We start from the raw sequence: 26,741 nt of genomic DNA, 5'->3' as shown, positions 1-26,741 counted from the left end.
ACCACGAGATGATTCATCTCTATATATAACGCCACTAATACTAGAGACTTACATCTCACCTAAACGACCATAGGTTACATGATCCCAATCTTGAGTGTTTTGGGAACTCCTGCTTTTGAAGGTGGTCCTTTGATTAGTATGGGTGAGAGTGGCCAGATTGCCAACTCAACATGCCTACCTTTTTGGGAACTTGTCTAATTTGAGAGTTAGGAACTTAGTTACACAAGATGGAATTCACTCCTTCCCCAAAGCAGGGGTAAGTAGATAGATTGCTCCCTTAAGAGCTGATTTCGGCGGTTGAACATAGTGGCCACAACTTCTTTTTGGAAGAGAGGACTAAGTCATAGTAGGACTATGACTTATGTTCATTAGAGGGATTGATGGTACTTGAGGAGTTAGATGTAACTACAGAGGCATAATGGTTATTGGCCCAACTGTACTTACGAGCGATCTGTGAAGGGTTATCGCACTGTTGATTGGTTAATATGGACACATAATATATCTATAGTAAGGAGAGTTCAACTGTCGGTCTTTAGTGGAGTGCTTGGTAGTTAACGAATGGTGGATCTCGTGACTAAAGAGTTTAGTTAGTTATTCACGTACCGTTGGAGCTTTGAGCTACAAGTCCATAAGGTTCCCTTGTAGCTCAATGGATTCAAGTTGAGGATTAGATCTTGGTGTTGCTTTGAAATGTTCAAATTGACAAGAGGTAATTCGATTATATGTGATATGATCGGTGTGATGTATGAGATACATCTAGTAGAAGATTAATGTAAACGAGATTTACATTAAGGACCATGGAATAGAAAAAGAGCCATGGCTTATATGTTTCATGAGATGAAATATTAAAACTATAGGTTATAAATATACTATGGTAGGTTGGCTACCATGTATATTTACAATAAAATGAATTATTGGATAATTATCTCTTTTTCTCTATAACCAATTAAGTGGATTGGTGGTTTCATGGTAACCATGAGACAAAAGGAAAAATGTTTTCCTAAATTTAGAAGTTGAATTGAGAGTTTCATTCTCAGAAAGTTCTCACGGTGACTGTCAAGTAAATAAGATTTACTAAATGACAACTTAGAGAGACTAGATGATCGTGTAGTGTTTCTATACGATAGACACTTAGCTGGTCAATGAGCTAAACGATCGCATAACGTTTGCTAAACGATTGGGCATCGTCTATACGATAGATCTTGTCATCTCCCACTTGCTCAATCGTTTACACGATTGTTCTTCCTTCGGTCTCTGCCTCTAACCAAGTCTACACGGAGATCACACTTCTGGATTCTCACACCGAGAATACCAAGGTAGCCATTATAGTGGTGTCATACTCAACTCAAAATTGTCGAGGTTTATCGGAGGTCGTTTGTTGAGTTCATAGTGTTCGTGTGGTGGTTGATGTGTTCGTGATCTTGGAGATCATAGTGTTCAAGTTCTTTGTTGTAGATCGCGCAGTGTTGTGGTCATGTGGTACGAGCATTCGTGTGTTGCCATCTTGCTGTGAACGAGCGTTCGTGATCAAGGGAGATTGAAGATGAGACTTCAAATGTATGTTAATTCTTTCCCTTGATCTGTAGAAAAGCATGTTGTTATTTCGTTGTATGCATAGCCTGTTGTTTTTGTTTGTGTACTATTATTGTTATTGTTCATATACAAATGAAATTTGGAACGATCCTTCCGCTGCTCATGGAAATCCTCATGTCCGATTTTCTTCATAAACATGTATGTAGAGACATACGGGTCATGTTTAAGTGATAACCTAAATGGTTTGTAGTAGATGGATAAGGTTGGATACCTTATCCTGGTGACACTACGAGTATGACCCGCTTTATAGGTATTACAATTATTGTAAAGGGATCAGTAGTACTTAAGGAGTTAGATGTAACTATAGGGGAAAATTGAAATTTTGGCCCAGCTGTACTTACAAGAAATTTTATGAAGGGTCATTGTACTGTTGATTGGTTATATCCATTAGACACAAAAATATATCTGTAGTATGAAGAGTGCAGTTGTCGGTCTTTAGTAGAGTGCCCTATAGTTAACAGATGGTGAATAATTTAATTAAAGAGTTTAATTAATTATTCACGAGCCCTTGGAGCTTTAAGTTGCAGGTCCATGAGGTCCCCACCACATACATGGTTTAGTGGTAGAAGGGTCTTCATCTTCTTCCTACAAAAACAGAGAAGAGGGTGGGTGAAAGAAAGGATTAAAGAATTCAACAGAGATCCTTTTTCCGTCTCAGAGAAAAAAATTCTTTCTTCTTTTTCCCTCTTCCCAAATTCAATCAGAGCCCACCACTCTTGGGTCCATGAGGATACCGAGGTTTCCAAGTGGTAGTATCGTTTGGGATTCCAAGGGATTCACTAGTGAAGAAAAGTCTTCAAAGGTAGGTTTTCTGAAAACCTAACTCTTTTCTTTTAATTTAAGCATGCTATATATTTTTACAAATGCATGATCTCTTATATCTTCTCTGTAAAATTTTTTTCCAAAAGGATTTGGATTTGGGATGATCCCACTTCTGCTCAAGGTTCTCTCACAAGGGTTCCTTCAATTGGTATTAGAGCAAGGTTGTAATCCCAAATTGCCTTTTTTTTTTTTTTTTTGTGAATTGATTTTACAGTAATGGTGGGATTTATTGTATTACATTCTCTGTGTATAGTTCATATGATGAATGATATTTATATGGAATGCGGTTTATTAATGGATGTTTTTAGGATAGGGCATAGTTTTTATGGTTTTTTATGTTTACAATTCGGTTGTAAGGGCCCATGTTTTTAGGGCATAATTGCTATAGAGTCTGTATTCATATTGTATCGAGTCGTTTGTTTTGTTCCCAAAGGTTTTTTGGCATTTAGGGGTTGGTTTTGGACGTCGATTTGAGGAAGGTTGATTCTATATAGTAGCAGATTGTATCGCAGCATCGCGATGCTGTGCCCTAGCGTTATGACGCTCCGAGGGCAGATAGAGAAATTTCTCCACAGTGTCACGATGCTGTGAGGTAGAGAATTTTCTCCCGTTTGCTCATGGTTCGTCCGGTTCAAAGCGGTTCGAGGGTGGTTTAGTTGAAGGTTGGACCGGTTCATGACTTGGTTTGAGCAGTTCAAGGCCCAGTTCACTTGTTTCAAACTGAATGGCTTTTATTATTGTAATAATTAGCCTTTTTTATTTTTTTAGTGCCATATCCCGATCCATTAACTTTTATATTAGATATACATGTGATGTATGTTTTATTAGATTATATGTCATATTGTATGTCATACAGAATTAAATACCACCATAGGTTATGCATTTATTTTTCATACATTATTTTATATTATAAGTGTTATAATATTATAATATGTATGATTTAATTATGAAACATACTCATGCATCAAATAATATAATTGTTATATTATATACATGCATGCATTAATAACATATACATGCATCATGAATATTATACGAGTTATAATATAAAGTATGAATGTATGTTTTATATAGTATGTTATTAATGTCTTTCATTACTTTATAATATGTAATTCTTATATATATTAATAATGAAATTGAGGGAGTTAAATAACTTCATCACCTTTTAATTTGAAATTCAAATTTAACTTTCAAATTAATAAAATTAGGTAACATATATTAATTAAGTTAATATATATTATAATTAAACTATATGTTATATTGAATATAACATGTAACCTATAGTTTATATTATCTCACATATAATATAACCTACAGTTTATTATTCTCTCACATAACCTATAGTTTTTATATGAATCATATTCATATAATTAATATTTGAATCATATATTCAAATGTTTATTTCTCTTATTAAAACTTTATATTATAATGCATCATATACATTTTATTAATTATATCTCATATAATTAATTCCTTTTAATTAATTTGAACAATTCAAGTTAATCTAAAATTAATTTGATTCTCATTAATCCTAATTGAACTAACAAGGGGACCTTATGGACCTATAGATTGAAGCTCCAATGATACTTGATTAATTAATTAAACTCTTTTAATTAAATTAATCAATTTTCATTAATTGTTGGTCACTCCATTAAAAACCAACAACTGTATTATTCGCACTATAAATATATTTCGACGTCCATTGGAAATAATCAATCAATAGTGCTCTTCACAAATTGCTCGTAAGTATAGCTGGGTCAAATTTACCATTTTGCCTCTGTAATTACACCTAACTTCTTAAGTACCATTGATCCCTCTAGTGAACAATTAGTTATAGTCCAACTATAACCAAACCTCTCTCCGCCTAGGAGAAGGTATGATGTCACATTGTTCAGAATGTTGACGAGCCTTGTGTTTACAAAAAGATCATCAATTCTACTATAGCATTCTTAGTTTTATATGTTGACAATATTCTACTCATTGGGAATGAAGTAGGTTACCTAATTGACATCAAGAAATGGCTAGCAATGCAATTCCAAATGAAATATTTAGGAAATGCACAGTATGTTCTCGGGATTCAGATTATTCGAAACCGCAAGAATAGAACACTAGCCATGTCTCAAGCAACTTATATAGACAAAATGTTGTTTAGGTATAAGATGTAGAATTCGAAAAGAGGTCTGTTACCTTATAGATATGGAATTCATTTGTAAAGGATCAGTGTCCTAAGACACCTCAAGAGGTTGAGGATATGAGACACATTCCCTATGCTTCCGTAGTAGGGAGCCTGATGTATGCAATGTTATGTACTAGACCTGACATATGCTACGTAGTAGGGATAGTCAGTAGGTATCAGTCCAATCATGGATATGATCATTGGACTACCGTTAAAAATATCCTCAAGTATCTTAGGAGAACGAGGAACTACATTCTCATGTATGATACTAAGGATTTGATCCTTACTGGATACACTGACTCTGATTTTCAAACTGATAAAGATGCTAGAAAGTCTACATCTGGATCAGTGTTCACTCTTAATGGAGGAGCAGTAGTGTGGAGAAGTGTAAAGCAAAACTGCATTGCGGACTCCACAATGGAAGCTAAATACGTAGCTGCTTGTGAAGCAGCAAAGGAAACAGTATGGTTGAGGAAGTTCTTGACGGATTTGGAAGTAGTTCCAAATATGCATCTGCCTATCATCCTATATTGTGATAATAGTGGTGCAGTTGCAAACTCAAGAGAACCAAGAAGCCATAAGCGCGACAAGCATATTGAGAGCAAATACCATCTTATCCGAAAGATTGTACATCGTGGAGACGTTGTAGTGACCCAGATATCTTCTGAGCAAAACATTGTTGATCCTTTTACAAAGGCCCTCACGGCTAAAGTGTTTGAAGGTCACCTACAGAGTCTAGGTCTACGAAGTTTGTAAACTAGGACAAGTGGGAGAATTTTTGGGTATATGCCCTAGTTTATTGTATTCATATGTTTATTGTACTCATATATTTCTCACTTAAATTCAACATTGTGATACTTCACTAGGAGTTTTAGTCCAAGTGAGAGTTTGTTGGATTTTATATCCTAAAACTCGTAGTTTGTAAATTAATAAATATATTCCGTTTTGTTTTTCGATAAATTTGTTATTGAAATTGTAATCTTGAATCCAATAAACTAAGGTCCTGAGGCTATTTAATGTAGTTTGAACTTTATGTAGTGACATAAAGGTGGATCAAGTTCAAATATATAGCCAAAATGGTCTATAGTATATGAATAAGGTTGGGCGTCTTATTATGGGAACACTATGGATGCGGCCCACTTTGTAGTTAGTACAAACGATGTGATCCTGAATTGTTCATATAGGGATATGTGAGTAGGAGTATCCTATGTAAAGAGTTTATATAAGACTGAACCATGAAATAGTCACTTTTTACGTTCTAAATACCGTTTTATGTATAATACTGACTATTTTGTTAATTGATGACCTAGTTAATTTAATCTTAATCCTGATATGAACTCCTGTTCATTCAGAATTATCTTTAGATCTGCATAGGTGAGGGCAGCTCAATATCGCTGGCCCAATAAGCCTCCAATTTCAGGGGTAAGATCGAGTGGATAGCTGGGAACATAGGGTGCAAGACGGAATTCACTCCTACCCTTTATAGGGACAATAGATAGGTTGTTTCCTTTAGTACTAAATCCAGGTCTTGAACAAGGGGCCCCACCCTCTCATTGGCCTAAGAGGGATTCGATTTATAGGTTGGACCTTAAACCAATTGTTCATTAGAGGATCAGTGGAACTTAAGGAACAAGATGTAGTCTTGGGGATAAAACGGTTTTTATGACCCAGCCGAGATTACGAACAACCTGTGAAGGATTAACTTACTAATCATGGTTATATCAAATGGACACAAATATATCTATAGTGAGGGGAGTGCAACTACAGGACTTTAGTGGAATGACCCGTTAGTTAACGAATATTGATTAGCTCCGTCTAAAGAGTTTAGCTAGCTAATCTTGGATTGTTGGAGCCCATGATCTATAGGTCCATTAGGTTCCCCTATTAGCTCATATGGAATAAACTTAGAACAGTATGATAGAATAATTCGAATTGTTCGAATTAGGTAGAGAGAGAGAAACCGACAAGTATATGTAATATAGTGGTAGGGTTTTTCAGCTTAGAAATACAACTTTAATATTTAAATGTGATTTAAATATCAAGAATATGAATATGTTCATATTCGGAAGCTCGAAAATAATGGAAATGGTCAAAGTTGTAAAAAGCCAAAGAGTTGTTTTTTTACTTTGAAAAGTTAAATGACCGATCTTATATTCAAATGTGATTTGAATTTCGAAAAAATGAATGCGGATTCATGCTCGGGAGGTCAAAATTAGTCAACACGGATAAAATCATTAAAAGTCAAAATGTTGACTTTTTGGTCAAAGTTTGACTTTGACCAATTGACTATTTTGCCCTTTGACTATAGTTAGTGGGAAAATCCAAACTTTTGTTGGATAATTCCACTAATAAAATAGTGGGCTAGGTGTTGACTTATAGTGGAGACATTAAACCCACTAAGTGAGTGGATTCTAGGTATTGTGTTTTTTGTGAAGCTTTTTCATGCAATTGTTGCATGCCTTTTTTCTATAAATTGGGCTCTTCAATTTAGTTAAAAGACTTTTTTCCATTTTGAAAATTATTTTTTTTGATATTTGGGCTGGAAAATTACAACTTTGTGAAAAACAAAGGAAACACCCAAACTTACTCAAAATTCCATTCCTGATTTTCATCTCTTTTCTTTCTATCGGTTCTCTTCATCTACCAAGTACCACAACTCGGTTCTGAGTCCAAAGGATATCAACTCTAGTGGTGGTCCAAAAGAGTTCGGGTCGAGATTCAACGAGGAGAAACGACTTTCGGGAGCTTCAAAGGTAGCATCTCTACACTTTTAATTCACTATTTTCCCTTCAATTGCATGCTATTTTCCTTTAATTTAGAAGCAATTAGAGTGTAATTAGGTCCCAATTCCGCTGCGTATGTATCGTATTCCATCAACCTTATCCATATACTATAGACCATTTAGTTTATCACTTAAACATGATCCACCTGTATGTCTCCGCATACATATTTAAGTCACATCATATAATCTTTGATCTTTGTATAATGGATTATTGCATATAAAACTAATCAACCATTGATTCAAAAAATTATATAACTACGAGGCTTTAGGGAATAGATCCCAATAATCTCTCACTTGTATTAAAGCCAGAGAAATGTAAGTCAATGAGACATGTATCCTAGGGCATACTCTATAACCTACATGCTTTCCCACTTTCCCTAGCACGCTAGAAACATGTCTCGTATTCCCAGATATTCTAGGAGATCCTCTAATACTTTAGCCTAGAAAATCCTTTTATATAATTCAAACTATTATGTCAACAAAAACCATCTGTTCATCAACAAGATGTTTCTAACATTCTATGTTATTATTGCTTCACAAGCTTAGCCCTTGCATCACATTATTTCATAAAGTAGATAGATTAAGTTACATCTGAAACCACTTTCAAATATCTTAGGACATACTTTACTCATGCAAATTATTGCTTCACAAGCAAAAAATTGCGTTTTCATCCAATATATACCAACTAGGATAAAACATGGATTTCTCTAAATCCAATATGAAATAGTATATCCCGTAAAAGATCAAATCTTAAACTATATACATATCTAATTATTCGTAAGTTTTAATTTTCAAAACTCAATGGTCATACCATCGACTTTACCGATTCAACTAACCAATTGTATATTAAAATGTTAACTAAGTCTAATGTAAGATTTACGTCCCCTTAACATTTGAGGTGTCTTAGGAAACTTTTCCCTTAGATATATATACTTCATTATAGAATGGTACATTACCATTCTATTTGAAGTAATTGCATCGAACATTAAACAACTACTTTGTAGACGTAAGATGCATGAAAAAAATTTAACATCATGTCCTAAACATTTTATGTGGACCTTTAGTATACAAAAACACTTCAAATAAAATACTTAAAAATTGGTTAAATAGTCAAACTTTCATTATTGATTTCCACTTCATTCAGAATGAGCAAATATGAATATAAAATAGGTAAATACACAAGAACATAGTCATTATTCATAGTCATTGGTTGTGATACTATATCAAATCCTTATTCTCAAAGATCCCAATTGTGAAATTTATTTCTCAAATGAACATCATAATTTTGCAACCCTTTTGCAATTAAATCTTAAAAATTTTCTTGAAATTGTATAGATGCATTGAGCTTCTTTTCATAAAAGAAGTTATTCATTTCAACATATCTCATATGCAACAATGAATCAAATAATGCATAAAGATTCTGTTATAAAAACTAGTTAGAAAATTGACTCATAGTCTATTTTCACCCAATAATTTTAGCGTTGGTTTTCACCTAATACCAAGAGTCTTACTTTGAACATCTCTATCTCCAAATACTACATTTTCAAGTCTTCCATTTGTAAATCTGATTATAACCTTTAAGGTTGCCCCCATCAATGAAAATCTACAAATAAATAAATAATTGAGATTAAGTACACTATTTTATCTCAAATTTATGACTTTTTAACAAAATTTCTCTTTGTCAACTCTTGCCATCCAGTATGACAGCGTTGACTTCCAATAAGTCACAACGAAGGTTGAGTCATCGCAACTCCCACTACCAAAAGATTTATAAGTTTTCATCTTGTCATCTTACATGACAATGAAGACTTCAAGTAAGCCTTTGCAATGGTTGAGTTATGTCATAAATCTCCCACTACATGAAGACGTATTTGTTTGATAATTAAAAATTGACGTTCGAATGAAGGTAAATGATTAATAACACTTGTTAACTATTATGTGATTTTACTTGAAACTAATTCACCAACATAGCTTGACCTATTTTTAAGTATGCAACCTTTTACTTTTCAAATGAATCAGTATTTGTCACACAAATGCATCATTTTACTTTGGAATGTTCAAAGGGTCATTTATAAACTCCTCAAGGATTACCTACAATTAGGCATACTTTTGAACATTTATTTCACTGAAGGGTTTGTTTTGACACATGTGTCTTAACTTATCTAAAACCTAAAATGTCATAAACAAGTTTTACAACATTTTCATAGTCCAACATTTTTTCGCAAATATTTTGGAAGAGATAACGTTCAAAACTGTAATCTCCATTACATATCCTTAGTGGAGTCAGACATCAATATCCTTAGTGGAGTCAGGCATCAGTGTAATTTTAGAACATTAGGACTATGTTTAACAAAGTACCTAAAATGTACCAAAGTTCAACAAGGCCATATTTCTCCTGTTGCAGACAATTTCATCCAAATTGTACTTAATGCTCAAAGATGAGATCTCATATCATCTCTATCAATTATACTTAGTACAATAAATATCTTGTACTAGTCATTAAGATCTGATCATAATGTCATTATACGCTTGCTTAAATAACTTAAACTTTAGTCTAATTTCTTTTGAACATTTCAAAGAAAATAAGACTTACATTGCATTAGAATAAGATACATTTATTCATAAATACTCATCAATCATACAATGACTTATTTACGAAGCTTTATGCTTTCAATCATAAGACTACCTAGGTCAAAGAAAGAAAGACCAACATTGACTAGGTAACCTTATCTAATAAAGTTTTTAATAACACATCTGCATGAGAAGCAAGGCTTTCAACAGGTAATAATAATTTAACTCTAACTCTTAGAGAATTACCTATAACTGTCATTTAAAAGCCAAAGATATGTATTCATTTAGGAGAATAGAATCCATCTTTATTTTTGGCTTCATTAATCCTTACACTCTCTTAGTTTAGTATGCAGATGTACTAATTTTAACACTGAAAAATGTATTTACTCAAAGCTGAACATATTTTCAAAATAATTTTTGAAAACATGCCTTTAAATCTAACATACTCTATGAAATATTTAGTAATAAAATTTGGAGAAATTGAATTTCTCTTATGATGATAAAAACACCATATTCGGCATAAATAAAAAATATTTTAATTTAACAAACAAAAATATAATTATTTAAAGTTGAATATATTTTCAAAACAACTTTTGAAAACATACCTTATCACTAAAATTATTCATGCTCTATGAAATATTTAGTAATAAAGTTTGGAGAAATTGAATTTCTCTTATGGTAATAAAAATATCATATTCAAATAAATAAACAATAATTTAATTTCTCCCACTACTTTAACTAAGATGAGCTTCCCATTGCCAACTAGTAGAACTATTCCACTGAATTAAGTATTCGCCAAGATTTACAATCTAATTGTAATGAAGAAAAATTCTGATAGTAAATCATTATTCAACTATCAATGTGTGAATCTGTATTCTCCATAAAAAACATAGTAAATCAAATTTACTTATTCTTAATTTTTATTTTATGGTATTTATAAAATTCCTCATCATGAGACATTCCAAACTAATTTAGAAACATTTTCCTCATCAGCCCTAGTCGTAGTAATTTTCTTTGATGTCGATAATACTTAACTTTGGAGATCATATAGCTTCCATGATTCCAACATAAAATATTTTTTGTCATGACTTTATTGTATAATCCAGACATATTACATGTTATCCTGACAATAAAAGTAAACTATCACTGCAAAGATTATTCATGAGCACTTCATAAATTGGCAACATTTCCCAAATAAAAGACAAAAATATATTGTCATTATGTGTGGATAACATTTTTCAAAGTAACATATTTATCAAACCTTTTGACTTATATCGGTAATAAAAAAATAAAACTCTTGAGGTGAAACTACATAATTTTGGATTATATAAAACATGTTGATTAACTATATGCAATCTATTATACATTCTGTTTAAATATTCTATTGCTATGATACTCCAGTGAATTAGAGCAAGAGTCACCTCAGGGTGTACTGTTATTCCTTCATTGAATTGAAACGATCTCAACCAAATACTACACCATAATTACTCTTACTCCAATAGTATTTAGTTACTATTTTTGGTCAATAAACCATTAACTAGCTTAATATTTTTTTTTTTTGTAAGTGTAACCCTTCATTTTAGATCCTATAGTTCTGCCCCAACAAACCTGCCTTAGGGAAGAACAATATTGGTGCAATTAACTATAGAAACTCTATCCATTTCTATTGTTTACCTTGATATTGACTCCATGCACAATGCCTTCCTAAAGAAGGCTACGCCTCCAAGGCTAGAGATGTCTAAAAAATCCATGGGATCGGGACCCTACGGGGAATCCCTGAATACACGGGGAATGAGAAGGGAGTGGGGAATTTTTATTCCCCCTTTACAATTCGGGATCGAGGGCAAGGATTATATTCCTCGGCCCCGACCCTCTCTATGTCCCTACCCCGCCTCGACTTTTGTATATAAACTATAAATTTTTAATATATATATATATATATATATATATATATATTAATACTGTAGACTTTGTTAGGATAATTATGGATGTTTTAATTATTTAAGTTTAAAACTGTATTACTTTAATTATTTAGATGTTGTAATATTTAAGATATGATGTTCTAATTGTTGAATTTTAATTTTTACAAATTATGAGAATTTAGCATTTTAAATATATCTTTTCAAATTGCATGTGTATTATTGTTTTTATTAGCAAAATTGACAATATTTCATTTAAATGAAAATTCTATTGGAAATGTTTGAGGAATTCTAAAAAAAATATTTAATTGAAATTAAAAAAAAGTTATTTGAAAAAAATAAATAAAAGTGGGGAATTTTCTCCCCATGGGGAATCCCCGCCCCGTTCTTCGCAAGAAAATTCGTAGGGACGGAAAATGGAATAGGGGCGGGGGAGGGGATGGGGAATCCTTCCTCGTCCCTGCCTCGCCTTGTGGACATCTCTACCAGGGGGACACGAGGTCGAGCATGAAGTCTCACATTGACCACCAATGAAGCAGACAGTAGGATATGTTGACATACGTCCTTCTCCCACTTACTATAAATACTTTCTCCATTCACCTTGATATTGATCCATGCAAACACCTTCCTAAGGGGGACGCTTCTAGGGCCACACGAGGCCAAGCATGAATCTCACCGTGTGGACTATCACAGAACATCTTTTTCCTCCCACTAAGTATTTTAAAAACGGGGGTTGATAACTTAGGTAAATTAGGCTAATAAATTTATATAACTGAACTATTAAATTAACCAAATATAACTCTTATATTGGATAGTTTAACAATATATGATTTTTGTTTATTAAACACTGTAATATGTTGGGGTTGATGCCCTAAATCTCGTAGGGTCCTATAATTTGTAAATTTTGTATGAATAAACTCTTATGTGATTAATAATATATGATATGTTATTCACTTTGTCTATAAAATATGTGATATTTTAGTTGCATTAACCACAAACCAATAAACTAACATCCAAGATTATCGTTGTAACTTAAACATGTATGTGAATATTTAAGTGATAACTTAAATGGTCTGTAATATATGGATAAGGCTGGGTATCTTATCCTGGTGATACTACGAGTATGACCCACTTTGTAGGTGTTACAATTGTTGTAAAGTGCTATAAATGATCTGATCTTGATCATTCATGTATTAGACATGCGAACGGAGATATTCTATACAAAGAAGTTTGTATAAGATCGGACCATGAAATGTTTAGTCTCATTATATAATCATAATAGAAACTTACATTTCACAAGGATGACCAAAGGTAACATGACCTGAATCCTGAGTGAGTTGTGAACTCCTGCCTATGAGGACAGTCCTTTGATTTGTATGGGCGAGAGTGGCCAGATCATCGACTCAACATATAACGAGCCGACCCTTTAGGACTTAAGTTAGGCCGTTACTAAATGCATCATGCATGGAACTTAAAACGACACTCTTTTATGGTGAAATAAATGATAAATAAATAAGATAAGTGCAAAAGGCATTCATTAAATTCAAATATTAAAAACAACAATAGGGTACTCATAAATCATAAATGATAATAAATAAGTCTGAAAACGATTCTTAATAGTAAGTTTCAAACATCAAAACTGAAAGTTAAGAAAAACATGAAAAGAAATCTAAATCTCATGAGCGGAAGTATAAAACTAGTCCTAGTGGCTCGATCATGAATTTCGTTTGTCCATTGCCGGTGCATCTCTACCTTTATCTGAAACAACAACATGAGAAAGAATGAGTATAAAATACTCAGTAAGTAACCCCACTATTGGGGTCAGGTTAGGCATCTATGTCCTCTAGATGCCTACCTCTGGTGGAACATATAAACTGTCTTAATCCTCATAGGAAACATACATACATGAAAAACTGAGTTCTATCCTACTGTAGCTAAATATGCCCACTACCTCTAGTGAATCCCGAAGGAAACACAAACTGGTGAATCCCGAAGGAAACACAAACTGGTGAATCCCGAAGGAAACACAAACTGGTGAATCCCGAAGGAAACACAATATCTGGTGAATCCCAAAGGAAACACAATGTCTGGTGAATCCCGAAGGAAACACAATGTCTGGTGAATCCCGAAGGAAACACAAACTGGTGAATCCCGAAGGAAACACAATATCTGGTGAATCCCGAAGGAAACACAATATCTGGTGAATCCCGAAAGAAACACAATATCTGGTGAATCCCGAAGGAAACACAATATCTGGTGAATCTCGAAGGAAACACAGGCTGGTGAATCCCGAAGGAAACACGATATCTGGTGAATCCCAAAGGAAACACAGACTGGTGAATCTCGAAGGAAACACAAACTGGTGGGCATTCTAACTAATCAATAAAATCACTATCACAATCTCGACATCACAATCTCAACATGGTTCTATAACATACATATACATCTCATCATCATGATTCTACAATATACATATAAATTTCTTCATCGTAGCTTTACAACATATGTATGCATCTCATCCTCCTTAGATTCAACAGGATCTCCAATAAAAATAATATACTCAAATCATACTAGTATTCAAATATCTCTATGTGCAACTAGCCTTTTAAACTCTCAATCAGCAAGGCATACATAAACATCAAACTATCAATATATCCTCAGTAAATCATATTTGTCAATTCCTGACTCCAGTCATTTCAAACCTCAATCAATAAAGGTAGACATAAATATCATGCTAACTAATAATCCTCAACAAATCATAATTACATCGTCGGGCACTAGGGTAGTTCGAGTAGTAACATTACTTACCTCAACTTGGTAAAAAAATGCAAAACAAAATCTCCTTAGAACTTCTTTAGCACACTTGAACCAACCTAAAGTTGTGACTTGGTCCAAGACAAATTCCAATACTCGATTTAATTAGCCAATCTGATCATGAATTAAGTCCAAAATCAATAATTTAATTTTTCCACTATTACTCTCAATCCAAAAGAATAACCATCCAACAACTTACAAAACATACCGATCTTTACCAATTTTCTGCAAAACAAAATGGTATCTAGCTTGATGGTCAATGCCTCAAAACTTCCAAACCTTAAATCTAAGTTTCAAACCAAAGAGAGGTTACTAATTTAACCCAAAATCAAAGGGGTGAACTTCACCTCCCAAATTATAAGGAAAAATAAGTCTTACCCAAGGTTTTCCTCAAAATTCCGACAAAGATCGGGGCTATGGCGGCCAACGGCACGTCAACTTGTGGCTTCCATAGATAGGCAGCGTGTGCTGCTTTCGGACGGCATAAATTGTTTAGGCTAGCGGCTGGTAGTGAGGGTCTTACATAAGGAGGGTTTGCGAGGGTGGGAGAGAAGGGGGATTTTTAGTTTATAGATTTTATTCAGTAGCAATTACGAACAAATCAGAGCTTCAAATAACGATCTATCCGTTCAAAATGAAATTCTCGAACAGACTGACCAAATTTGAGCACGATCCAACGGTTTAAACTCTGGAAATCGATAATTTTGTGGAAGCTGTCGCTAAAAAACTAAATTGCTTTCTCCCCAATTTTTTACCTCTTTTCACTCTCATTTAATTTCGGAAAAAAAAACTCAATTCTTTTATTTTTTTTTCAAATTTTGAAAAGATAAATAAAATATTTTATCAAAATATCTCCAAAATCTCCAAAGATTCTATTAAATTTAGAAATGAATTAACTTTTCAAATTATCTTAATTTAGACTTCAAAAACCAAAATTAAAGGGCATAAGATCCATCAATTTGATACAAATTAAATCTTTCCAAATATTTAAATCAATTCAAAATCACATGAAATTAATTATCTCTTTTAATTTTTTTTAAGCTGGTCCTAAAATCCAAAATCGAAGGGAAGCAAAATTCAATATTTTCAAGATAATAAGTTCGAATATCTAATCAATTTAACCAATAAAAGTTTTTCAATTATTTAAATTTAACCCCAATTTTTCAAATGAAAGGGAAATTTAAACTCAATAATTTTAGATAATTAACTTAAATTTTTCTGAAATTTGGGATATTTCACAACAAGCCTACCATTTTGGGATTTGTCTGATTGGGGAGTATGGAATTCACTCATTCTCCGAAGCAGGGGTAAATAGATAAATTGAGGGGTTTAGTCATAATAAGATTATGATCTATTGTTCATTAGAGGAATCAGTGATACTTAAGGAGTTAGATGTAATTACAGCGGCAAAACGGTAATTTGGCCAACTGTACTTATGAGCAATTTGTGAAGAGTTATCGTACTGTTGATTGGTTATATCCAATGGAAATAAAAATATATCTGTATTCCGAAGAGTGTAGCTATCGGTCTTTAGTGGAGTGTCTGACAGTTAATGGATGGTGAATAATATAATTAAAGAATTTAATTAATTATTCATGTACCATTGGAGCTTCAAGCTACAGGTCGGTCCCCTTGGAAGCTCAAAAGGATTTAATTGAGAATTATTTTTTGGGTTAATTTGAATTGTTAAAATCAATAAGAGGGATTTAATTATATATGATATAATTAAATTGTTTCAATTATAAATGATATAATTGTCATGTATTTGATACATTATAGTTTAATGGGAAGAAATACATATTCGAATGAGATTCAAATATATTTTCTATGAATGTAATTCATAGTTGTTAAATTTAATATAAATATGATTTATATTAAATACCATAAAATAGAGAAAAGAAATTATAGTTTATATTGTATGTGATACAATATTAAAACTATAGGTTATATGTTATATTTAATATAAAATATAATTTAATATAAATATAATATGATAAGTTAATTATCATATTTATTTATATTATTTTATTATTATTTGAATAATAACTTCTCATCTTTTCTCTCCAATCACTTTAGTGGGTAGATATTAATTTTATGGTAAAAGGAATGAAAGAAAATTTAGTTTTTCTTTTTCCTTGCACAATTTGCTATTGAGAGAATTTCTACAGAAGTGTTATGTAACCTTGTGTTCTTGAGAGTTTTCTCAATCTTCTTCCTCCACACCCAAACTATCCCCCTTAACCAAAATAGTCAAAGCCCACCACTTCTAGGTTCTCACCCCGGGAATACTAAAGACTCTTTGTGGTAGTGTCCGGGTTACTGCTCGAGAATTCTTGAAGAAGGTCTTCAAGAAGTTATTAAGTTCGTGATTGTTCGAGGGATACATGAAGAAAAAGGTTCTTCAAAGGTAATATATCTTGAACCCTTTTTCCATAAAAAGCATGCTGTAATTTATTTTGAATGCATATATCTTGTATGTTTACTGTAAATTATGTTATCAATAATTAATGGAATTTGGACGATCTGCTTCCGCTCAAGAATCTCTTCAATACAAGTTCCTTCATAATAAACCTAATCATTTATTGCATGCTTATAACATTATTGTCTAATACACCTTCCAAGTTGGTAGGGGCATTCCATTTTTTTCAGCTTAAATACCCCAGCCTTAGACAGAACATTTCTTAGATAAAGGTCCCTTATAGACAATTATGCTATAAATTTAATCTTTTATTTAATCCAATTTAATTCTTTTAAATGGAAATTAAAATATTAAACTTTTTTTCTAATCGTATTAGAATATTATTAACATAGGTCTAGATGAAATCAATTTTAAACCATTTAAAATTAATTCTAACCTATATTTGCATGTAACTCTTTATTGTAGATTTTAATTCTAATTCCATTTAACTTATAACAATTATAAAGTCCAATGAAACAATTAAAACCTATACATAGATCTAATGACATACTTTTTAAAAAATATAACAATTATATTTTTACTAAAGTGGTGTCATCCTTCATGCATCTCCATTTTCATTACAACATATATAAGAATTATATAATAAAGTAATGAAAATAAAATAATAACATTCATTCATCCATACTATATATATAATAACAGTTATAATATAAATGATGCATGAACATGTTATTAATGCATGCTATCATATCATTAATTATCATATAAATAATGCATGATCATGCTTTTCACTAATAATATAACTCTTATATAATCTTAATGAAACTATATTAAACATGCATTTATAATATAACTCTTATATTAGAAATACATGAGCCTGCTAATAATTCATACAACTATATAATATAACGCTTATATTAAATATGATGCATGAATAATGTTTAATGTTTATCCTAAGGTGGGATTTTACGTTCTGCATTCTGAATGTGATGAATGATTCTGCATTTTGAATGTGGTTTGCAATTGGGTGATTTCGAATCTTGGCACTTTAGGTTTTATTGTTTTAATTTTGATTAAAGTTGTAAAGGGCCCGTTGTTTTTAGACATTTATCTTACTGCTATCAAGTCTATAAGCTCGAGTCTCTATTTTGGCAAGTATTGCTGAGGATAGGGATGAAGAACGGAGCAGTTTGATGCAATTTCAAAGTTGTATAGAGGCATTATGTGCCATAGCGTTGTGGCGTTGTACCTTAGTGTCGCGATGCTCTGATGCGAAGCAGAACGGAAATTATTTCCACGGAGTCACAACACTAGGGTACAGTGTTGCAACACTTTGAGACTGAAGTGCAACTAACTTTTATATATATAAAAACCAACCAACCATATGTTATATCATATATAACATATAGTTTATATCACATATAATATAACCTATAGTTTATTAATCTCTCATATTAACCTATAGTATTGATATGATTACATTCATATTAATTTTAACCTATAGTTTTTATATGAATCATATTCATATAATTAATACTTGAATTATATTCAAATATTTATTTCTCTCATAAAAACTTTATATTATAATGTATCATATATATTATATTAATTATGTCTTATATAGTCAATTCCTTTCAATTAATTTGAACAATTCAAGTTAATGAAAAATTAATTCAATTCTCAATAATCCTAATTGAGATAATGAGGGGACCTTATGAATCTATAGATTGAAACTCCAATGATACTTGATTTATTAATTAAACTCTTTAATTAAATTAATCAACTTTCATTAACTGCCGATCACTCCACTAAACACAGACCGCTGCACTATTCGCATTATAGCTATATTTCTATGTCCATTGGATATAACCAATCAACAGTCCGTTGACTATTCACAAATTTCTCGTAAGTACAGCTAGGCCAAAATTACCATTTTGCCCTTGTAGTTACATCTAACTTCTTAAGTACCATTAATCCATCTAATGAATAATTAGTTATAGTCCAACTATAACAGAACCCCTCTTGGACCAAGAGAGGGTGTGGCGCCACATTGCTCAAGTCCCGGAATCAACTATTAAGGGAGCAATTTCTCTACTTACCTTAACAGAAGGGAAGGAGTGAATTCTCTTGTGTAGCTATGTTCCCAGCTCCCCAGTTAAACGAATCCCCAAAATGGTAAGCTTATTGAGTCGGCAAATCTGGCCACCCTCACCCATAAAAATCAAAAGACCGCTCTTATAGGAAGGAGTTCACAAACTCATTCAGGATTCAGATCAAATCACCTATGGTCATCCTAGTGCAATGTAATTGTCTTCTAGAAATAGTGTTATAAAGAGAGACTATGCATTTTGTGGTCCAGTCTTATATAAACTCTTTCTATAGGATACCTTCACTCATATGTCTCCATATGAATGATCAGAATCAGATCATTCGTAGCACTTTACAACAATTGCAACAACTACAAATAGGGTCGTATTAATAGTGTTACCAAGATAAGATACTTTACCTTATCCATATACTATAGACCATTTAGATTATCACTTAAACATGATCCACCTGTATGCTTTACATACATGCTTAAGTCACATGAGATAATCTTGGATCTTTGTGTAATGGATTATTGCATATAAAATTGATCAACCATTGATTCAAAAAATCATATAACTTCGAGGTTTTAGGACATATAACCCAACAAGTTTATCATGAAGTTTGAACGTTGTGTGGGGTGGGTTGAGATTAGTTTTCAAATGAGTGACAGTTGAGAGTTCTTCATATATTTAATATTGATATATATAATTGTAGGTAAACTACTGTTTTTGAGATGTTGTTGGAGGTGTCATTTGGAGATGTCATCACACTTTATTCTATGTATTCCTTAAGACATATTTGTTTTATAGACCATGTTTCAAACTTTTATCTCTTTTATGTAACAAAGAATACTATATACCGATTTTTTTTTTTGGTTGAAAACATTTGATATGCTCAATAATGTTATGATTTTTTATGTTATGAATTTTTATGTTACTAAGATCCATTTTTTTTAAAAAAAAATAGGCAGTACAACTATGTCTCGATGACCATTGATATACCGTCGGGAGTTCAACCATCTCCCTATAGCTAGAATGTCATCGGGAGATTCATTTTAAAAAGTGAACCAATCTCCCGACAGCATTGAACATCGTCGGGCGATAGGTGAACCGCCAATGGTGTATTTACCACTATCGGGAGTTTCTATCTCCCGACGATGTATACTAGGCATCTGTAGTTTTTCATAACTCTTGATGGTGGGGCTTTAGTTGTTGGGAGACGTTCTCTCGTGGTTTTTCCTGACCAAACTCACAATGATGTTTCTCGCGTCAGGAGTTGATCTCCTGACGCGTTTTTTATCATTTTCCGACGAATTTGAGCGTTAGATAAATGGTGTTTTCTTGCAATGAAATTGCCCTTTAATATATATCTAATAATTCAATAAATCAATCAACTTTAATGGGTGTCTAAATTCACTTTATATAAAATTGTAATTGTTTTAAATGGACAAACAATGACATTTTGCCGTGTTTCATATTTGTAGAAGTATAAGGTTCCAACTTTTTTAGTACAATCGGGAGTAGGGAGTTCGTACCACGGAATTTGTAATTTTAGCACACTCGAATATCAATTGAGCTCTACTCGATTTGACAAAAAAAGAAAAAAAAAATTGATGTCATTATTGTTTGAGAGTCAACACCCCATGCGCAGTTAAAGTGAATGCTCACCCTACTATTTCGTTTTTGGTTCTCGCTTCTTAGAGATCTCCCTTTTAATTCGCTTTTCACTCGTAGTGCATAAAAAATAAAGTATTAATACAGTGCGAACTTTGTGTTATTCAATCTAAACATTGTTTGGTAGATAAAGTCATCAATTATCATTTCATGTGATTGGTGGTTCGAATTTCCTTATAATTTTTTTTATATTGCTCTCCACAACTATTTCCCAACACTATAACCATTAAAAAAAAGAAGAAAAAACCTACATATTTTCTAGATAACCATCAATTTTTTTTACTGGAAATTGATAGCCATCAATTTTTTTTAATGGAAATTGATAGCCATCAATTTTTTTTTTAATGGAAATTGGGACTAAAGAGGACCATTTTTACCCCATGATGGAGCAGGACCTTGAAGGGAATGGGACAAAATTATCGACAGCTAAGTACGTTTTCCGACCATGTTTCCTTCCCAATTTATCATTATTATTATACACATAAATATGTACGTATTTAAATCACTTTAAATTCTTATGCATGGATAACGATACTGTATATGAATAATTTTACATGTTTAAGCTACTTAAAACCCTTATGTATGAATAATTAAATAACTTAATTAATATAGAATTTTAATTTATTTTAAGAAATTTCCATAAAGAATTGACCATTTAAATGATCAAAAGGCATTAACAAATGAAAATTCATTAATTTTTTTAGTACAATAATCGTAGGAATGGATGATCGAATCTTCCACCTTTACCGTGTAAAGTTAAGTCAATTAGGATTGGACTAATCTCGCATGGAAAAATAAAATGAAATAGAAAAACATGGTTCGAATAATTTTGGTGAGAGAAAGAAATAAGAAAGATTAGAGGTAAATTTATTTAGAAGGTATTATTAATTTGGTATTTAATACAATATATATATATATATATAGAAAGTCTTAATTTCCGGAATACCACACCACATACATTTCGAATCTCCAAACTAACCACCGAAAATGCAGCAATTATGAACACATTTCCTCCCATTTTCACTTTCTTATTAATAATTAATAATTAAATTGACTATCTAAAATCGTAGGATGAAGTTGGTGGTGCAAAATTTGACTGGCTCTCTGTTCTACGTTGAGGTTGAAGACGATGCGACTGTTTGTGATCTTAGAACTCAGATCACTGCCCATCACAACCTCCCTTCTCACCGTCTGATCTTCATTCCTGACCACAATCGTGACCGTCTGATCTGCCAGGACGACGATGGAATCTCGCTCGTTGATTTCGGAGTACGAGATGGGTCCCACATTTACATCTTTTTCTGTCCGCTTGATGACGATGATGGTGATGATGTTGAAGATCGCCGATTCTTCTTTACTTGTCCCGATATTCTTCTTTTCTAGTAGCCGCGCTTTTCCCCTTCTATCAAATTAGGGTTTTTCTTTTTCTTTTTCTTTTTAGGAATTTGTATTTTTAACCAATTTTTAGTAGGAATTATTATTATTATTTTTCTATTGCGGGGTGAAGATCGAGATGTTACTGGGTGTTTTATTTATTAATTATGTTCTTCGAATTGACATATCAAAATTCTAGCAATCTCATCTTTTTGTTTGGTTGAGTTGTGTAAATCATCTAGCATGGTCTTTTGCAAAATTTTAATTTATTGTTTTTTCTAAAGAAATTAAGTTACGAATTTTCAATGTGGGATTTTATTGGTTTGTTTGTTTTTTTTTTCTGTGAAAATTGAAATAGTTATCCGCCATACTTTGGACAATTTAAGCCATTGTTTTTTTAGCTAAAATTAAATCAGAAAGAACTAAACAACGGTTCATCATCTTTCTCGAATTTCCCATCTTGTAATTGTTATACTAAAAAAATAGAAAGTAGAAGCATCTAAACATATAGAATTTTTTATTCCAAGGGTGAGAATTATCTAATACAAATTTTATTTAATTTTTAGAAAAATATCAATTTATACCAAACTTTTATAAGTGTATGAATTAATCCAAAAAAATAATTGTATCAATTTAAAATTTAAAGTTCATAAACAAAAAGGATATACTTATAAAAATTGAAGTATAATCTATCTCGACTATCCAAATGATAGAGAGGTTGGATGGTCTTCAAGCCAGATAATACAAGGTGGTAGAGTTGCAATGTTTTCTCCCTTGAATAATTAATAGTTTTTTTTTTAAAGAAAAATTAATAGTTCATTCTAAAATATTATTATTTTTCATTATAAAAAACAATATTTTAGTTATTTACTATATAAGTGGACAAACACACAATAAATTAGATTTAGACTTCCATTTTTTTTTCAACTCATCAATAATCGATATTTGGATACAAATAAATAAAATTGTAGTATTTCTTGAGTGCTAACAAGGAAATAATTTGAGTATTCATTATTTAGATCTCCGTAAAAATTCGCAAATCATTAATTTAATGCTTTCTATTTATGGAGGATGAGAGAATAAAAATCGGTAATCACTTCTTTCTATTTATAATTTTTTTTAATTACTTTCTATTTATGAATTAAACTAATTTTCCTTTTTACGCACATAAATAAACAACAAAACTAGTAAAGATATAAAATCTTATTATTTTAATTAACTATATCATAATATATATATATTTCAACAAATTTCTTATCAATAAAATTCACCACGGCTAACGGTGCCTTTAAAAACATAGAGAAAATCGCCATTTTCAACTCCATGCCATCTTAAACTACACTTATCTCTCATAATCCTCTGTTTATGAATAAATAAATACTCATCGTCGGGAAGAATTTTTCCGGCCAAAAGCAGTTCTCTAACGTCGCTCACGGTGCTCGAATCCTTCATTTCCATCGGAATACACGCCGCATTAAGCAAGCTCGACGACGTCTTCACCACGAAACTCACCTTCTTCCATGGAGAATCACTCAAACAGCGATTCATCGTTTTCAAAAACAAGATCACTTCCGAAAATTCACCGATTCCAAATTCGCTCAGATTCCGGCAATCCTCGCTTAATTCCACGCCGGAGTGAAATAGCGACATTGTTTGAATCGGTATGTCGTAGATTATCTGGATTTTCTGCTTTAAACTATGAACCGTCTCTGTCTTGTCGATGTCGATGTTTTGCCGTTGGCCGGAGAATTCGATAGTGATCGGAAACTCGTTTGGCGGTGCGATTATTTGATGGATCGAGAGATCGATTCGCGAACCGTCTGAGATGAATTGATCATAATCCTCCATGTTGAGTTCGTCGACTAATTCGCAACCGTAAACAGAGAGGGTTTGGGATTCGATGGGAATGCCGATGAACTGTTCGATTTTGCTCTTGATACCGATGATTTGTTCTTGATTGCTTATTTCTATGGCGAATTCGTGTCCCATTACGACAATGAAGATCTCCATTGGGGTTCTCTGGTTAGCGTTTCTCTGTTCTTGAAACTTGGGGGAATTTGGTTATGGAGAGTGGAGATTTTATTGTTGGAATTCATGCAGAAGCGATGCTCGATTCTTTTGAAGAGCGTGATCGATTTCAACTGACAGCAGATCGATTCTTGTGATGGTGGGAGCAAAAATGAGAAACAGTTTTCTGAATAAAATACAAATATTGATAATTTTATCAAATAATCTTTGGTTTTGTTTCACTCTCCATAATATCAACGTCCAATAATTTATGATGGCATAGCTTTTTTATTTATGTTTTTTTTTTTAAAAAAAACACTTATAAAAGGATCAAGGAAAAAAACTTTTGATCTTGTTATTTCGAAAGTTTCCACACAATTTTGAAAATGTTTCTTTAAGAAATAGAAAATGGAAGCAATAAGGTTAGCAAATTATGGGGTTCAAGGAACCAACCCAATCCAGGAACCAACCCAACCATAAAGTATTTGGATTGGATTGGTTCGGGTTATTTATTTAAAATTTTGTTCTAAATAAATATGTAAAAATCTAATTTAATTATTTTCATATATTAAATTAAGATTAATAACTCAATTTTAATTTATATAGGGAAAATTTTCTTCCTAAAATGCAAAAAAAAACTACAAAGGGTTGAAGAATAAGAATAAAGTATTAAAAAAATATATTAGAATTGAATAAAATTAAAATCAATATATGTATAAAAAATTGTGTTATAAGTAACAAAAAAATATTTTAAAGTTAATAATAAGTTCGGGTTGGTTTAGGTCATATTAGGTGAACCTATGAACCAACTCAACCCATAAAATTTTAATTTATTTGAACCCAATCCAAATGAGTTGATAACCCAACCTAAAGGTTGGGTTGGGTTGATCGATTTTTTCGGGTCACTTCGACTTTTCTTTTTTATCTTATCTTTTATGTAGAGGATTGTTTTCAAATATAAGAAATCAACTGAAGAATTAATTAAATTTCAAAGAGAAAAATATTCTTTCGAACTTCCCAAGTCTTTATAGAAATTTTTGAGAACCTTATGATATCCTCGGTAGGAAAAGATTTATTATTAGATAAATATCAATTTATACCTTTACATTTTGGATAGTATAAATTAAAATTCTAAACTTTTACTTTATTAATTTAAACTCTAAACTTTCATAAGTATACACGTTCCTCCAAATTTAGTTTGATCAATATTAGGTGAAACTTATAATTTGAGTCAATTAAACTCTTAAAATTTCATAAGAATAAATTTAGATTGTTAGGGGTTGTTTGGGAGATTAGAATGTAATTAGAATTATTAAAAATAAGAGGAGTGTTGGAATGCATGAGGAATTGTAAATGGGATCATGAAATGCAAAAACGGTGGGGAAGAGAGTTAGGTTAAAAATATTAAGAAAATAATAAACTAATAATTATAAATTGGATCCAAAGTTCAATCCAAACCTGCGTTTTAGATTATAGTACAATCCAAACTCATTCCATTAGGATCCTCCAAACAGCCTCTTAACATAAATGTATGGACAATTTTCAAAAGAAATTTTGTCTACGAGTATAAATTGATTCTTTTTTAGGAGTGTATTTGGAATACATTTTCAAGTGTTTAAGTTAAAAAATAAGTCATTTTCTTATCATCATGGATTTCCATCAGTTTAGTACCTGGTTTTACTATCCTTTAGGTGTTGAATGATTATGTTTGTTTGATGGGCTTTAGCGGCATTTTATCAGCCATCCTTAGAAACAGAGATGATCTAAGTGGGAAGATGAATCTTCCTTTGATTTCTCTGTTTCTATAATGGTTGATACAAGTATTTTATATACAATGCCTTCTTCTAGTTATGAATGAATGAATGGATCAATCTTTGATTTCTTCGGTAGAAAAAAATTTATACAATTAAAAGTTCATGATTTAAATTTATACCACCCCTAAAGTTTAGATATATGGAAATTGATATCTTCCTTTTACTTTTTTTAGATAAATTGAAAAAGTTTCCTTGTTTTTTTTATTACAAATATACACTTATTTAAATGTCAAAATATTTTTCTTTTAGAAAAAGAATAATCATTAAATGTATTGATTTTTTAATATATTTTCTAAAACAAATTAAATAAAAAGCTAAAAGTAAGTTTTCAGGAAAAAGTGACCCTCAATTGTACCATAAAAAAAAAAACGGGGGAAAAAAATTCATCATAAATTATATCTGAACATACAATTTCTTGTCAAAATTATCTCTTACTTGAAGATTTAGGGATGTATAAAGGCTTGTTTGGTAGGTAACTCTTTTTTTTTCTTCTTCTTCTTTTTTTTCAAGGCAACTTAAATTATATTTTATGTTTTTAGATTCATTGAGTTTCGTAAATATGTATTTGGTTGGCCACTAAAATTCTATTTCAAAAACTGTTTTCTAGATTCTATGATTCAAACTATGCAAATTCTGAAAACAATTTTTTTTATGTTTCAGTATATCCTAATTTTGAATTAAAGATTTTA

The 26,741-nt window shown here is 31.7% G+C and overlaps 1 protein-coding gene across 1 annotated transcript; it reads right to left on the bottom strand.

Moving 5' to 3' along the window:
- Window positions 1–23,488: 23,488 nt before the first annotated feature.
- LOC120077357 (Ubiquitin-like superfamily protein) lies at window positions 23,489–24,422 on the bottom strand. The gene has a single exon (XM_039031242.2). The coding sequence runs from the start codon at window positions 24,239–24,241 to the stop codon at window positions 23,489–23,491; it is 753 nt and encodes a 250-aa protein (XP_038887170.1). The 5' UTR covers window positions 24,242–24,422.
- Window positions 24,423–26,741: the final 2,319 nt, after the last annotated feature.

The sequence above is a fragment of the Benincasa hispida genome, chromosome 5 (assembly GCF_027475165.1).
Source record: "Benincasa hispida cultivar pf3 chromosome 5, pf3_genome.v1.1, whole genome shotgun sequence".
Taxonomy (NCBI): Eukaryota; Viridiplantae; Streptophyta; class Magnoliopsida; order Cucurbitales; family Cucurbitaceae; genus Benincasa; species Benincasa hispida.
Note: the sequence above shows the minus strand (reverse complement) of the source record. Positions and strands in the feature narration are given on the sequence as shown.